This window comes from Eubalaena glacialis, chromosome 5 (genome assembly GCF_028564815.1).
Source record: "Eubalaena glacialis isolate mEubGla1 chromosome 5, mEubGla1.1.hap2.+ XY, whole genome shotgun sequence".
Lineage (NCBI taxonomy): Eukaryota > Metazoa > Chordata > Mammalia > Artiodactyla > Balaenidae > Eubalaena > Eubalaena glacialis.
Window position 1 is genome coordinate 14439848 of NC_083720.1, and position 16200 is coordinate 14456047.

General features: G+C 35.9%; 1 protein-coding gene and 1 non-coding gene across 5 annotated transcripts in view; both read right to left on the reverse strand.

Annotated features, from left to right (window-relative positions):
* Window positions 1-2736: 2736 nt before the first annotated feature.
* The window catches only part of ABHD18 (abhydrolase domain containing 18), a 39342-nt gene continuing 25878 nt past the window's right edge, over window positions 2737-16200 (reverse strand). The window contains exons 8-13 of one of the 4 annotated variants that reach the window (XM_061191990.1): window positions 13597-13735; window positions 11385-11474; window positions 10611-10712; window positions 6158-6536; window positions 5511-5673; window positions 2737-3031 (exon numbers count right to left, since the gene is read on the reverse strand). In XM_061191990.1, the coding sequence (XP_061047973.1) occupies window positions 2980-3031; window positions 5511-5673; window positions 6158-6536; window positions 10611-10712; window positions 11385-11474; window positions 13597-13735 (925 nt within the window). In that variant the 3' untranslated portion in view covers window positions 2737-2979. Of the gene's footprint in view, window positions 3032-5506; window positions 5674-6157; window positions 6537-10610; window positions 10713-11384; window positions 11475-13596; window positions 13741-16200 lie in introns of those variants that run through there. The other 3 variants (XM_061191993.1, XM_061191991.1, XM_061191992.1) reach the window with 3 other exon arrangements.
* On the reverse strand, window positions 13391-13527 carry LOC133092816 (small nucleolar RNA SNORA42/SNORA80 family). Its single transcript, XR_009701171.1, has one exon. It is a non-coding gene; the product is annotated as a small nucleolar RNA SNORA42/SNORA80 family (small nucleolar RNA).

The following is a 16200-nucleotide window of genomic DNA, read 5'->3' on the forward strand; positions in this document are numbered from 1 at the left end:
ATACAGTTTTTCTTAATTAACACAATCTGGTGAATCTGCCTATTAGCTCTTTCAGTCCTGAGGAAAATCCTTGGGTTTTTGGTCCAACATTTTCTAGTTAAAACTGTTTTCAAAGTCTTTCACACAGTCATTGGTTTCTTAGGATTCTGCCTATAATAGCATTCCTAGAATTAGGTTACTCTGCTCCTGCAAAATGGTCAAAATGTACCTCTTTTCCCGTTGTCTAATCTGCCGTAATCTTTCTTTTATTTCCAAACTGAGTTTCTACAGCAGCCTCTGCTCAGGACCCCCATTCCCAGTCCTATAGTTCTTATCTCTAGATTTTAATTGCAGTACATTTACTAGTGTAAATGTAATAATATCTAATAGTGAGTTACACAACATTTAGATTGGTCCGTCAGAATGCTGGTTTCCCTGACATCACACATATTTTGGGGGGAAATTTGGCTCTTGTTGTAGATACTGAATACTGTTTTGCTAGAGACTCCTTTGCTTATATTTGCCTTACGTTGTTTGGGTCATAATATTACTAAGAAGGAACACACACTTAGTTCAAGTTTGGCTATATTAATCAAATGTGACACGGGTTTTCTGCGTTTAGAATAATACCTCTTGAACATAACAAGTAATTAATTTTTAAGACTTTTATTGTGAAGTAAAAAATATTTGGAAATGATTTTACAAATTTCAGTTACAGAGTCAATAATTCAACAATCTTTAGAAAAGAAAGCACCACATTAAAATTTACATTCATAAGAAACAATCTAAAATGCATATGCTAAAATGATTTAATAGTACTTACAACATTATCAAATCATGAAATTCAGAAACGTTTTTTAACCACAGATCTAAGTCGGGGTGTCAGGCTCAGATGTCTTCAGGGCTACGTGGGAAACACAAAGTAGTGAAGTAGTCTAATACAAGAGCTCGGAGTCTGGTGGATTATGGCAAACTGGGGAATGCATACCCAGTCTAAAGACTTTTCGAATTCAAAAATTTTGGAGATATTATGCACACTGAATAAAACAACTGTGGGACAAGCTGTCCTGTACTGATTGCCAGTTTGCAACTCTGGGCTAAATGAATTTCTAGCAATTTATGTACCCAATCTTCAAAATGGCAGACAGCACTTCTTTAGGTAGTTGTGTGGATATATTCTTAGAACATCTGGATAACAGAAGAAATTTTAAAAACACCTCTTTCACATTTATTTGGGAGAAATTAGTTATGCCTAAGAGTTAATTAAACTGAAATGAAATTTCATTCTTTTACCAATAGAAAGTTACATACCATAGTACATTATTGCTTAGTAGGAAATATTTATGTGAAAAATAAAGTACTGGTTTCACTAAAGGCATTGCTCAGAAAGCATTCAATCACTTCACTAAATACATAAGAAAATACTTGTAATTCAGTTAACAACAAGTTTTACTTTATCTTTAAAGGGTATTTTGTTGGAGAACTTTAGTAGATTTCATACTTTCAGTGAAAAGTAAAGGTTCTAATCTGAACATGTAAAATTGCTATAGCTCAAATGGCTGTAACCACGTTTGTTTGTTATGTCAAAGTAGTTTTACAGAATTTACAACACTGTATGCCATCAGTGACTTCACATTAATCATTTAAAAATAGTTTTTAAAAATTAAGGTGATGGAGGCATTAGAGGGACAAATAAAATCTTTAAAAAGCTACAAAGGCATCTTATAATTCAAATATCCTTACTAGACTAGGAATACATATTTTAAAATAACCCACAGACAACACATATTTCAAAAAAATAAAACTCAAATATATTTTTTCTAAACCCCAAATATTTTCTACTTTTAAAAACATTTTAGCTCTTGGCTTGAGAAGTTTAACATAAAAAGAAAGCACCAGGAATTCCCTGGTGGCCCAGTGGTTAGGACTCCGCACTCTTGCTGAGGGCCTGGGTTCAATCCCTGGTCAGGGAACTAAGATCCCACAGGCCGTGTGGTGCAGCCAAAAAAAATTTAAAAGTGAAATAAAATAAAAAGAAAGCACCAAGTGTAGCCATATAATATTCCATTTTAAAAAGTTACTAGTTATTATATCTTTTCTGTAAAATAAAGTTTATACAGACAGATCAATTTCATATGTGGCCATTAATTTCTGAAATTAAAAAACCAAAGCTGTTAAGTACTTGGCCTAAAGTTAGATGTTTAGCAAACTCAGAGTATGTGTACAAGAAAATGTTAAGAAACAGTTATTAATTAATGCAATAGGTCTTTCATTATTTCAGTGTTCATGAATTGAAACTTTTCAAGTAGGGGAAAAATGTTTGGCAATTTTTTCTAACCTAATATTTGGCAAAGTTTTAAAGTTTAGCCAAGTCTTATGCATCTTATCTGCATTCTCACATTCAATTTAATTATTAAAAGTACTTAAGTACAAAGCAAAAAGGATTTTTTAGTATTCAAAGTTAAAACTGATTTTACACATGATAAGTATCCATGGCAGAAAATTAAAGTTGAAAATAAGATTATAAATTCACTGTGGATACATAAAAGAAATACACATGTTTCTCAAATCAAGTCAATAATAGAAATGTCATGTAAGGGCATATATACAATACAGGGTGACATATTACAAACTAAGTTTGATTTAGCAGTTCTTTAAAAACCAACAGGGTTTCTATGAATACATTTATTTTAAATTAATAAATTATTCATAATTAAACATTTAAAGTTTACATAAATAGTAACAACAGACTAGATATTGATTTTATGGGATTCCCACAAATAGTACAAAATAGTTCAGCATTATTTCATCCAAATATTGGTTTACAATTATTCAAATGTATTTAAAGATTATAGTTGACTGATCTGTAACACTGAATTCCAGACTAAATTGACAGCAATTACATATATAGTGCTGTCTGCTTGTTCTTCACATCATCAAAGGATCAAACTCCTTTCGTAAGAAACATGATGGCTGCACTGGTTACATACAGTGATCCCATTAGTTAGCGTATTTACGGAGGAAGCGTTCAAATGCATCATAGATGGCGCGCCTAAAATTAAATATGAAAGAAAAACTACAAGTAATTAGCAAAAAAGGAGGACAGACAGTGTTTTTACTATAAGTTATTTCCAAATAACCTGTGTCTTGCAACCTGACCTCCTCTCCAAATATCAATAGCTGTGGAAGAGGCAGGTACGCGAGGGTGAGTTTGGATCCATGTAACTTCACCACTACTGGAAAACTTTAAATGTACTTCCAACCGATGGTTCATAAATGCCATCTTTTCCTGTGAAGCACTTTTTTGTGCCTTTAAATTTATATAATATATGTATACATTTATGTATAAAATATGAAATGATAAAATGAAAAGGAACTGGTTTCTTTTTATTCTGTTACTTGTTGAAAATTAACTGGCCATAGAACTTTTCAAATGTAATATTCAATCTACTGCATAGATTATGATATAGCAACTGAACTTAAAAGCCTTAGTTTCCTACATTAACTTCACTAGGTATTTAGTATTTTAATTGGAAAGGAAGAGTCAAACTGATCTGGCCCAGTTTCATAAGATATTATTTTTAAGGCTTATTTTTTTTTCCTATTGTCAAATACATTTTCACTGTAGAAAATTCAGAAAAAGGGAAAAAAGTCATAATCCCATCACTCTAAGATATCTACATTTAATCTTTTCCTACAAGCTTTTTTTTTAATGCTTATGTCTGTATTTTCACCCAGTTTAAATGATAACTGAGATCATGTTAATCCTGTGTTATACTTGTTTGACTAAGCATTTCCCCACATCCTTAAAAAGATATTAAGATTAACTTTAAAACTGGCACCTGCTACAGACTGTGATTTCCAATTTGTTGGAAAGACAAAGCTTTGTATAATGTTTGTGTGTATTTGGCTCAAAAATTTATAAAATGAGGTCTAAGGTTGCAACCTGGGCTTGTGTACATGGTATGAGGAGGGTTAGTAAAGGTATACATATGCAGTTTAAGTCATATGAATAGTCTCCTATCCATTTGTATTATCAATCCGTTCTAAATAACTTAACCCAAATTATTAGAGCACATAAAGGATTGGCTTGTTTTATTTTTAAATCTGGGGAGTGAAAAGACTGAATTTGTAAAATTCTACTACTCCAATGTCATCTAAACTTTGTTAGGTTTTGAAGTGACTAGTGGAGAGGCCAAATGGCGTAGCAGTTACTCCACCAGAGCATGTTATTTAATCTTTTTTGTTTCCTGTGTTTCTGTGTAAAGGTGATATTAAAAATAACATATGAAGCGATTGCTCTAGTACCTGCCACATGTTGATAGCTAACATTTATCTCTTTCTCAAATGAAGCCTTCAAATTAGCACTTATGAGTTTTTACTGCTGACTTCTATTCTTCCTAATGCCTCTCAGCCACACTCCCACGTAGATACGTAAAAGAGTAAAAGAAATTTGACAACGATTTACTAAAACAAGCATGTGCGTTCCCTGCATTCACATGTATAACAGAACTTTAGACTCTTGAGCAACCCTAGCAACACTAAGTACTCACAATTTTCGTTTGTTTTAGTTTTAGTTTTGCTGTGCCAGAGGGTCACTTGAGTACTGGATAAGTAGTCTGCTCAGTCACCAACTAACAGGGACTCAAATGCTTTATACATGAGTATTTTTTAAAAGATCACGCTATGAAAAGAAAGGGTTACTATATTCTTGAGGACATTACAGACTTGAAGACTTAGACTGTACCTCAAAAAGGTGATATCTATAAACTGAACTACATAAGCAACAACATACAAAGAATTATTTCCTAGGTTAAAAAGAACTAAAACATGTCAAACATATAGCACATGCATTCTTCTATTATACCGCTATCCAGCTGGCAGTTTTGGAACATGGCACAGGGCACTGGTCTAAGCACTTTATGTGAACTAATTGAACCATTAATGATAAATATTCCAATGATACCTGTTATAATCAAATCTGAATAGAAGTAGAAATAAAACAGCATTATCAAAAAACTAGAATAATAGCAAAAAGTCTTTATAAATTTTAGCAAATACCAGAGTCATATAAGGTTATTAACAATAAAACCAGTATTTCACTTCTCTTTCAGGGTTCAGTATTCACCTGCTACTGAAAAACATTGCTAGATTATTCCACAGATACTCAGGTCATTCTGAGAGAAGAACATCAGAGTGGAGTGAAAAATTCATGATGAGCCAAAGCGAGTTTTACAAACCCTAATGTTCCTCCCTACACCCTAAAACACCTGGCTATTAATATCTGAAGAGGGTAAAACCACACAACAAAGTATGCCTATCATATGCTATTTCCTAGTTCTCTAGAAGGAAAAGAAAATTAGAAGACAAGATAGGAAAGAGTATCACAATGTGAGAATTGAGAGAGGCAGGAAGGAAATAAGAGGGCTAAAATGCATAATAAATATACCCAATCTTTATATTTGTTGAGCCAAAAAAGTCCCCCAAACAAACAACAAATAAATAGACACCTGTTAGACCAATCATCTTACCTGAAGAGTCCTTGTTTAAAAAGATAAGCACTAATATGACCCCCTTCTAGATATCGGATTTCACAACCAGGCCAAATTTCTTGTAGACTTCGAACTCCTGTTCGTGGAATATAGGCATCTTCTTTGGCTTGAACCACTATGATGAGGCTTGGGTCAACTGGAACTGGGTACAGGATTTTTTTAAGATGCAACATATATACTTTTAAGAAGCTCTAAGAATTTTATATAAATACTAGTAATCATATTGGAAAATAAAATACACCATACAATGCAGTAAGTAAAACATTTGCTGAACTAAAACTTTTGATTATTAAGTTAAAAAATCAACTATACTATACCATAACATTATAATATTCATCTCTAATACAAAATTGAGATGAATATTCTAAAGAAGATACAAAACCCAACGTTTTTAAAGAACTAATAAAATGGTCTTAGATTTTCATGGATAAAATTTAAATATGATACATTTACATAACCAACTTATCTTAGAAAACACATTGTGCAGCCAACAATAAATATATTCTTGAAAATATGAAATTATCTTGTAAAGCATCCTTAAAAATATTTCACATATTTTACATATCATCAGCATGATTATCACATATCATCAGCAAATATTCTCAATTTCATATAAAAATTAATACCTGAGAAATTTGCTACATGAGTACATTCATCCATAACTCCTTTCATAAATATTAAAGATTCTTTCTGAAGAGTGTTTCTTCTTTGTTCTTTACTGAGTAGGTGGTATGACTGAGGATTACAACGCGTATAACTACTTTTGTTGGTTGAGAGTGTTTGATTGAAGCACCCCATCCTAGAGGTATCTTGCAACAAGAGTCCTTCTGATGTGGCACTGATAGATGTTTTACTAGATTTATGGCACTCAGCAGCTTTTTGGGACACAACTTCGTCCACCATATCTAAATTTAAAGTTCTAGAAACCAGGTTAAGGTTAGTTAGCTTGTCTGCACTGCTAGGGAAGTGTTTCAGGAACTCTTGTCCCATTTTGAAAGAATCTGTCTGATTATATGAAAGAAAAGAAAATGTCATTTAATATAAAATAGGATTTTATTTAACAACCTTGTTAAAACAGAGAAAACACAAATGTCCATCAATGAATAAATGGATAAACAAAATGTAGTATATACATACAATAGATTATTATTCAGTCTTACAAGGCAATGAAATTCTGACACATGCTACAACATGGATGAACTTTGAAGACATTATGCAAAATGAATAAGCCAGACACAAAGGGACAATATTGTATGATTCCATTTTTATGAGGTACCTAGAGTACTCAAATTCATACAGACAGAAGGTAGAATGGTAGTTGCCAGGGGATGGGAAGAGGGGTGAATAGAGTTTTGTTTAATGGGTACAGAGTTTCAGTTTAGGAAGATGAAAAAGTTCTGGAGATGGATGGTGGTGATGGTTGCACAACAATGTAAATGTACTTAATACTACTGAACTGTACACTTAAAAATGGTTAAAATGGTAAATTTTATATTGTGTGTATTTTACCATAATAAAAACAAAAAGAGAAAAGAGATGTCAAAATTTAACTGAGAATGAAGATAAATGATACTTTATTGCTGAATGTTTCTTACTAAATAGTAAAGAGTAGCATTTAGCCTGTGACATGTGTTTTGTTTTGTTTTGGCTGCACCTTGCGGCTTGTAGGATCTCAATTCCCTGACCAGGGATTGAACCTGGGTCCCCAGCAGTGGAAGCACGGAGTCCTAACCACTGGACCTCCAGGAAATTCCCACCTGTGTCATGTTTTTTATTGCCAAAGTTTTGAAATCCATGATTTGCTTTAACCTTAGAACTTCTAAAATTTTTACGAGTGCATCCTGGCAGTAATACACCAGCCACCCCAAATCTCTTTCTCAGGCTGAACTAAGAAAAATTAAAAATTATCAAGGTTGGACATCCCTGGTGGCGCAGTGGTTAAGAATCCACCTGCCAATGCAGGGGACACGGGTTCGAGCCCTGGTCCGGGAAGACTCCACATGCCACAGAGCAACTAAGCCCGTGCGCCACAACTACTGAGCCTGTGCTCTAGAGCCCGAGAGCCACAACTACTGAGCCTGTGTGCTACACCTACTGAAGCCCGTGCGCCTAGAGCCCAAGCTCCCCAAAAGAGAAGCCACCACAATGAGAAGCCCGCGCACCACAGCAAAGAGTAGCCCCCGCTCGCCGCAACTAGAGAAAGGCCGCACGCAGCAACGAAGATCCAACGCAGCCAAAAATAAATAAATAAATAAATTAAAAACAAAAAACTTATAAACATGTTCAATTTCACTTATCCTTAAGTAAATTTTTTTTTGCTGAGGGATGCAGGATCTTAGTTCCGTGACCAGGGATTGAACCCATGCCCCCTGAAGTAGAAGCGTGGAGTCCTAACTACTGGACGACACCGCCAGGGAAGTCCCTACTTAAGTAAATTAAATAAAAACTATACCAAATTTCCCTGTCTGGTTGACCAAAAAACCATGTAAGTCTGATAACACACTGAATTTGTGAACTTATGGGGAAACAGACATACATGTTCCTGCTGGTAGTGTAAATTCACACAACTAGAATTAGACAAAATCTAAGATTACAACTGCTTATACCCTTCTACTCGCAACAACATTTCTAGGAATTTGCACTTGTGAACTGATGTATGTACAATGTTACTCATTGCAGAACTGTTTGTTAATAGTGAAGGATGAGAAGCAACGTAAATGCCCATCAACAGGATACTGGTTAATAAATCATGGTACATCCGTCCATATAATAGGCTGTTATGCAGCAGTGAAAAAGAAAAAGGAAACATTTGTGTATTGTCCATAAGAAAAGGGAAGAGAGAAAAGTTGAGATTTCTTTCGGTTTGAAAAATTCCTTGAAATACTAAATAATATAGTGGGTTATTTGTTGACAGAGATAGGACCTAGGCAAACTGGGAACAAGGGTAGGAATCGTTTCACTATATATCTTTTTATGCTTTTTGATGCTTGAACTATATGACCATACAACCTATTTAAAAAATAAAAGAACGAAAAATGGGTTGAAGGCAAGGGAAAACAAACAAACCACAACAACCTGGTTAGCAGAACAAATCATTAAAGCTATCCAGATAACAGAAATATAAAAAGGAAGGAAAGGAAGGTTAGTAACATCGGGAAATGGAAGATCAAAGCATCCTAGAATTATTCAGAGCAGTACATCAACAAATTTAACTTCTTTTGATTGGGAAAGCACAGTTTTTAAAATAAAAAAAAAAGCTGGCTTGATATTTCTTGAATATTCACAACTGTGAACTAGTTCTAACTAAGACAAAAGGACTCTTGTATACAATCACCAAGAGTCACTGAGAAAAAGGGCTGGAGAAGAATACACTGTCATTTCAGACAGCCAAAATGTATGAACCTCCCTTAAAAAATGCATGTTAGGTTTTCTCATAAGCTCTCAAATATAAGTATCTTTCTGATTATATGTATAGTGGGACACAGGAACTAGCTAACAGGGAGAGCTACTTTGTAATAAAGTTCTTAGGCAAGTAATTAACTGCCCTTTGAGGCTGCGCAAAATAGACCTATTTTACAAGGGTTCGCCCCCCTCCCCCTGCTTCCCTTCCCCCCACCTCCCTTCCCCCCTGCCTTCCCCCCTCCCTTCCCGCCTCCCCCCTGCCTCCCTTCCCCGCTGCCTCCCTTCCTCCCTCCCCCCGCCTCCCTTCCCCTCCCCCCTCCCTTCCCCTCCCTCCCCCCCCCTTCCCATCCCCACCTTCCCCAACCAAGCTGCACGGCACGCGGGATCTTCTTCCCGACCAGTGGTCAAACCCATGCCCCTGCAGTGGAAGCGCAGAGTCCTAACCGCTGGACTGCCAGATAAGTCCCCTACAAGAGTGAGTTTTATTTTGATGTAATTACAAATAAAAAGTCCTCGTCGATAGTAGAAAGATTCCTTTTTTTTCCCTGAGGTTTCCTGAGGTTCTCAGTAACTTTTAAACTGAATGCGCAAAATTTTAAAATTCATGAAAAGAAAAAAACATTTCTGAAAAGAATTGGTCACCTTAGGAGAATAATAGAGAACCAACTCATTTCCCTGATAATTGGTAAATTAAGGTATATGAAATGAACTATGAGGTAACCAAATAATTGATAAGGGAAGTGGCTTTTTTTTAAATCAAAGTATTCCAATTAATAAATGAAAAAAGAGGATAGAATTAGAGTATCAGCATTTTGCAACACTCAACATAATAGACATAGGCATTAAGCATCAATGGCTGCTTACACCGCAAAAAAGAGCAGCCAGACATTATCTGCTTCCTATACTCTTACCAAAGAATGATAAACTGAGTTTAATCAAGCCTCTAGACCTAGTTGCCAATTTGCAGGCAATAGAGAGCATGGAGGAATATGCTAAAGTGTACCATGAGAATGCAAACAAAAATCTAGACTGTGAGAAACTCTACAGGTAAATAGCCCAAGTTCTTCAATAGATAAATTATAAGGAAAAGAAAAGGATGAAAGAGAACTTATAGATTAAAAGACACTTAAAAGACCCATAAAATAAAAGAACTGAAGCGTCTAGGGATGCATATTTGACAGAAGGAAGTAATCACTATAAAAATCAGGATAATGATAACTAAAGAGTAGGGGGGAGAAAGGTCTTCTGATTAGGACACATGAAAGTGGTTTCTGGGTTGGGTGCTAAGTTCTGAGCTGGGTGGTCAAGTTCTATTCAAATGTGTTAGCCATTTAATAAATGTAGTAAGCTATGCACTTGCTTTGCATGATTTTCTGTATTTTATTTTAAAACGAAGAATTCTATTAAGTAAAAAATAGTATTGCTTTTTAAAAATCTGCAATTCAGGGAATTCCCTGGCAGTCCAGTGGTTAGGACTCCGCGCTCTCATTGCTGAGGGCTGGGTTCAATCCCTGGTTGGGGAACTAAAATCTCACAAGTCACGTGGAGCGGTCACAAAAAAAAAAGTTATATATGTTAAAAAAACAAAACAAAACTGCAATTCTTTTTAAAAATCTGAATCATTCAACATGATCAACATTTCCCCCACAATGTTCTGCAGAAGTTAAAAATACTTACTCCACAATATTCAAGCATGTGAATAATTTCTTCTTCATAAACTGTCTGTGTATAATACTGCTTTTCTAGCTCCCTCCAATTAATCGATTTACTTAGCACGCCCTGAAATAACAAACTAAATTAAGATCAAATCACACGTATAAAACATGTTGTCCAATAGTTTTATTATTATTACTGTGCAGAAAAAAATTAACAAAGCAGACTTGAGATTTCCTATCTTTAAACAAGCCTGCTTGTGAGGTTGGCCCTTGACTAGAGTCTGGTAACTTGACTAGTAAACAGTTCTTTACCCTGATATAAAACTTCCAAAATGATAAAGTGGGTCACTGTGCCTAAACTGCTTATACAAACAATGTAGTTTCTACTGAACACCTGATTTCCTTCTGGAATTTAGTACATGCTAGGCAGAGGGTGCCGAAGCGACTGACCCCTGATATAAACCCTGGACTCCTAGGCTCAAATGAGCTTCACTGATGGACAACACTTTGCACATATTGTCATAACTCATTGCTGAGGGAATTAAACACATCCTGAGAGACTCCACTGGAAGTTTATGCCTGGTTTCCTCTGGACTTTGCCCTGTGTGCCTTTTCCCTTGATTGATTTTGTAGTGTATCCTTTTGCTGCAATAAGTTTTAATTGTGAGTACGAGTATATACTGAGTCCTGCAATTCCTTCCAGTGAATCACCAAGCCTGGGGGTGATTTTGGAACCCTGGAAACAATTACCTTTAATTATATATAATTATCTAAATATTAATTGCGATTAAATTACCGTAGTGAAGACCCCAGATGCTGTGGACCAAGACAGACATGGAATCAATGGCATGGGCTTAGGCCAGTTGGATACTGCTAAGGAAGCCATCTGTAACATGATAACAGAGAGATTCAGTTTAAAGTTTACATTCACTAAAATGAAAAATATTTAATATTAAGAAGTACTTTGTATAGTAGTTGGTGAGATAAGACATGAACACAAAGTCTCTTAAACACTCATGAGAATGTCTAGCAAACTCTCCAAATTCCCCAAACCATAAAACTCAACAGTGACATATAACTGCCCCCTAAAAAAGCAATAAAAGGTATTAGGAAATTTTAAGTACCTTAAGACCCATCACAGAAAGCTACTTTCTACTGATAAATAGAGAGCAAACATGCTGGGATGTAGATGCTGGGCAGTAGGCTGAGCACACTCATTATCTAAGTGACCTGCTCAGATAGAGCAAAATCTCAACCATAAAATCTCAGGCTTTCGGGGTTGACTGAAAGATGTCAAGAACTTGGTGAACTACAAAGCAGATTATATAACTGATATAAAATGATGTAATATGTTTAGAGAAGGGAAACGTTATTTTTGGCTAGAGGAATCAGAGAAGGCTTCATGAAATGGTTGAGTCTTTTAGGGGAAATGAAAGATGGGGTCTTGTCTTCCATATAAAGGAGACAGTATAATCAAAGGCAAGATGGTGAGAAACACAGGGTCTGGTAGGGAAACAGCCAATATACTTCAGTTACGCTGGTCAATAGGGCACATGTGGCCAATGGGGTAGGGGAGATAGGTAGGGCTAGAAAGATCGATTGGGATCAGATTAGAGGTCCCTTTGTTCTGTAGATAATGGGAAATTAATAAAGAGACCTGAGCAAAGGAGTGTTATTGTCAAGTGATTCAATGAAGCTAAACAGTATTTTATAACATTGATTAGAGAGGGTGAGATTTGAGGTAGGGAAACCAGTTAATAGGTAGTAGTCCAGCTGACAGTTATAACACCCCGACCTAGGTCATAACAATGGAAACACTACTAGTTAGGAAAAGAAATCTTTTCCCACTCTTCAGTTTCATTGTCTTTAGTTGTTTTGAATTTGAGTTTTTGAAGCTAATTTTATCAGTTTCACTCTTTGGTAGTTGTTTCGAATTTGAGTAAGTTTTTACACTTACTTTTATAATTCAAATGACTTACACAATATATATATTTTAATGTACTGTATGACTAATATGTCCAGAAAATGAACCAGAGCATGTTCCTGGCCCTCAATGAATCAACTGCTTTATAGAGAAAACAGACTGCTAGACAAGTAATCACAGTAAAATGAAATAAGTACGTGGTATTGAGAAACGAAGTATAGTCTGGGATAAGGCTGGGAATCCAGAAGAGTTTCTCACAGGAAGTAAGCTCTAATCTGGAAGCGGAAGGACAAGCTCTTATTCGGCCAGGTGAAAGGGAATGAGGGGGCACTAGATGGATGCCAGCACCTGGCATAGCTAGTGCCCAGTTCAATAGCAAAACCTGTGGAAGGTTTTAAGCAGGAGGGAGCAGAGATCAGATTTAGGAAGACCACTCTAGTTAACAGTGTGGAGAAAAAGCCTTAAGAAAAAGGTTAAGGAGTGAAAAGACTAGACAGAGAAACCAATTAGGAGGCCGTTTTAGTACACTCTAGAAAGCAAAGGTAAAACAGGTTGATGGAGAGAAGAGATAAGCGAAAAGTGTTTTCCAAATTAGCTATTTTCACCAATTTAACAGCAAAATAAGGCATTTATAGTTGACACTTGAAGTTAAGTTTATAATCAACTTTTAATAAAATATTAAATCTAACACCGGAGATATAGCTGTGGAGTAAGTAGTATAATCAGTGTCTACATAAATCGTACAAAAAATATCATTACTTCATAATTGGAATGAAAGTTTAGAATCTGTTTCTGCTTTCACCAAAACTAAAATTAATTCTATACCTAAAGTGAATTTTTAAATAAATAGATTCCCTAGATCTTCCCCCCACCTCCCACACTGTACAACCCCTTTCAGTGCTCACAGCCCACAGGTAAGGAGACTGGGCAATGGTTCGGGGCTGCAACTTTCTCTGGCATGCGTACACTATGAGAGGCCCACAGAGGAGGATGTGCCATAAATCCATTACCTTGCTTGATTCCCTAGATTTTATAAACATAACCACAACCACAATTAAATATCAGTTAAAATGAAAATGCTTACGTGTCCTCCCATGGATATTCCGGTCATTCCTAGAGGTCCATAACCCTCCCTCTCTAGCCAGTGCAAGAGAGCTGCAGATTCTAAAACAAGAGCTCCTCCCATCACAAAAAGATCAGACACGTTTTTTAAGCTGGACCTTCTAGCCTCACAAAACAAAAGAGAAAATTATTTATTTTATGTATTTACATTATAATATATACAAATTTACAACAGGCAGCCAGAATACATGTTTTTCCTTTAAAGGACCAGATAGCTAAGTAAAACAATGGAATAAATGGATGGAATTGGAATGCTGCTAACATTGTTCTGCATATTAATCACCTTAAACTTATTTTTTAGAAAAGCTGTATCTAGGGACTTCTCTGGTGGTACAGTGGTTAAGAATCCGCCTGCCAATGCAGGGGACATGGGTTCGAGCCCTGGTCCAGGAAGATCCCACAATACGCGGAGCAACTAAGCCCGTGCGCCACAACTACTGAGCCTGTGCTCTAGAGCCCGCGAGCCACAACTACTGAGCCCACGAGCCACAACTACTGAAGCCTGTGTGCCTAGAGCCTGTGCTCCACAACAAGGGAAGCCACCGCAATGAGAAGCCCACACACCACAACAAAGAGTAGCCTCCGCTCGCTGCAACTAGAGAAATCCTGTGCACAGCAAGGAAGACCCAACGCAGCCAAAAATAAAAAAAAAAAAAAAAAAAAAAAGCTGTATCTGCTCTACAACATGTAATTTTCATTGAGTTTCAACTACCAAACTATTTTGAAGTCCAGAAAAGAATGTCTTATTTACTTGATATAACTTAAAACTGTTATGTATGAGAAAATAATATTTCTATACTGTCAATTTTTCATTAAATTACCACTATTGATATAAGGAAAAACAAATTTATAGTTGTCTCTTCTAAGAAAAAAATAATTACAATAGAACATAAAGCATTTTTTTTTAAAGCAGTGTAAAATAATTCACCTAATACTAGGCATTTTTCACAGAACTAGAGCAAAAACTTTTTAATTTATATGGAAACACAAAAGACCCCCGAATAGCTAAAGCAATCTTGAGAAAGAAAAATGGAGCTGGAGGAAGCAGACTCCAGCTGATTCCTGTAGTATACTGTAGCTATACTACAAAGCTACAGTAATCAAAACAGTATGGTACTGGCACAAAAACAGAAATATAGATCAATGGAATAGGATAGAAAGCCCAGAAATAAACTCATGCACCTATGGTCATTTAATCTATGACAGGGGAGGCAAGAATATACAATGTAGAAAAGACAGTCTCTTCAATAAGTGGTGCTGGAAAAACTGGACAGCTACATGTAAAAGAATGAAATTAGAACATTCTCTAACACCATACACAAAAATCAACTCAAAATGGATTAAAGACCTAAATGTAAGACCAGGTACTATAAAATTCTTGGAGGAAAACATAGGCAGAACACTCTGACATAAATCGCAGCAATATCTTTTTCTATCCATCTCCTAGAGTAATGGAAATAAAAACAAAAATAAACAAATGGGACCTAATTAAACTCAAAAGCTTTTCCACAGCAAAGGAAACCATAAACAAAACAAAAAGACAACCCACAGAATGGGAAATAATATTTGCAAAGAAAGCAACTGACAAGGGGTTAATCTCCAGAATACACAAACAGCTCTTACAGCTCTGTGTCACAAAAACAAACAAACAACCCAATCAAAAAATGGGCAAAAGATCTAAATTGACATTCCTCCAAAGAAGACATACAGATGGCCAAAAAGCACATGAAAAGATGCTCAACATCACTAATTATTAGAAAAATGCAAATCAAATCTGCAATGAGGTATCACCTAGCACCAGTCAGAATGGCCATCAGCAAAAAGTCTACAAACAATAAATGCTGGAGAGGGTGTGGAGAAAAGGGAACCCACCTATACTGTTGGTGGGAATGTAAATTGGTACAACCACTATGGAGAACAGTATGGTAGTTCCTTAAAAAACTTAAAATAGAACTACCATATGATCCAGCAATCCCACTCCTGGGCATATCCAGAGAAAACCATAATCTGAAAGGATACATGCACCCCAATGTTCACTGCAGCACTATTTACAATAGCTAAGACATGGAAGCAACGTAAATGTCCATCAACAGAGGAGTGGATAAAGAAGATGTGGTGTATATATATATATATATATATATATATATATATATATATATATATATACACACACAATGGAATATTACTCAGCCATAAAAATGAAATAATGCCATTTGCAGCAACATGGATGGACCTCAAGATTATCATACTAAGTGAAGTAAGTCAGACTGAGAAAGACAAATATCATATGATATCAATCATATGTGGAATCTAATTTAAAAAAAGATACAAATAAACTTATTTACAAAACAGAAACAGACTTACAGATATCAAAAACACACTTACAGTTACCAAAGGGGAAATGTGGCGGGGGAGGGATAAATCAGGAGCTTGGGATGAACATACACACACCACTATATATAAGATAGATAACCGGGACTTCCCTGGTGGTGCAGTGGGTAAGAATCCGCCTGCCAGGGCTTCCCTGGTGGCGCAGAGGTTAAGAATCCGCCTGCCAACGCAGGGG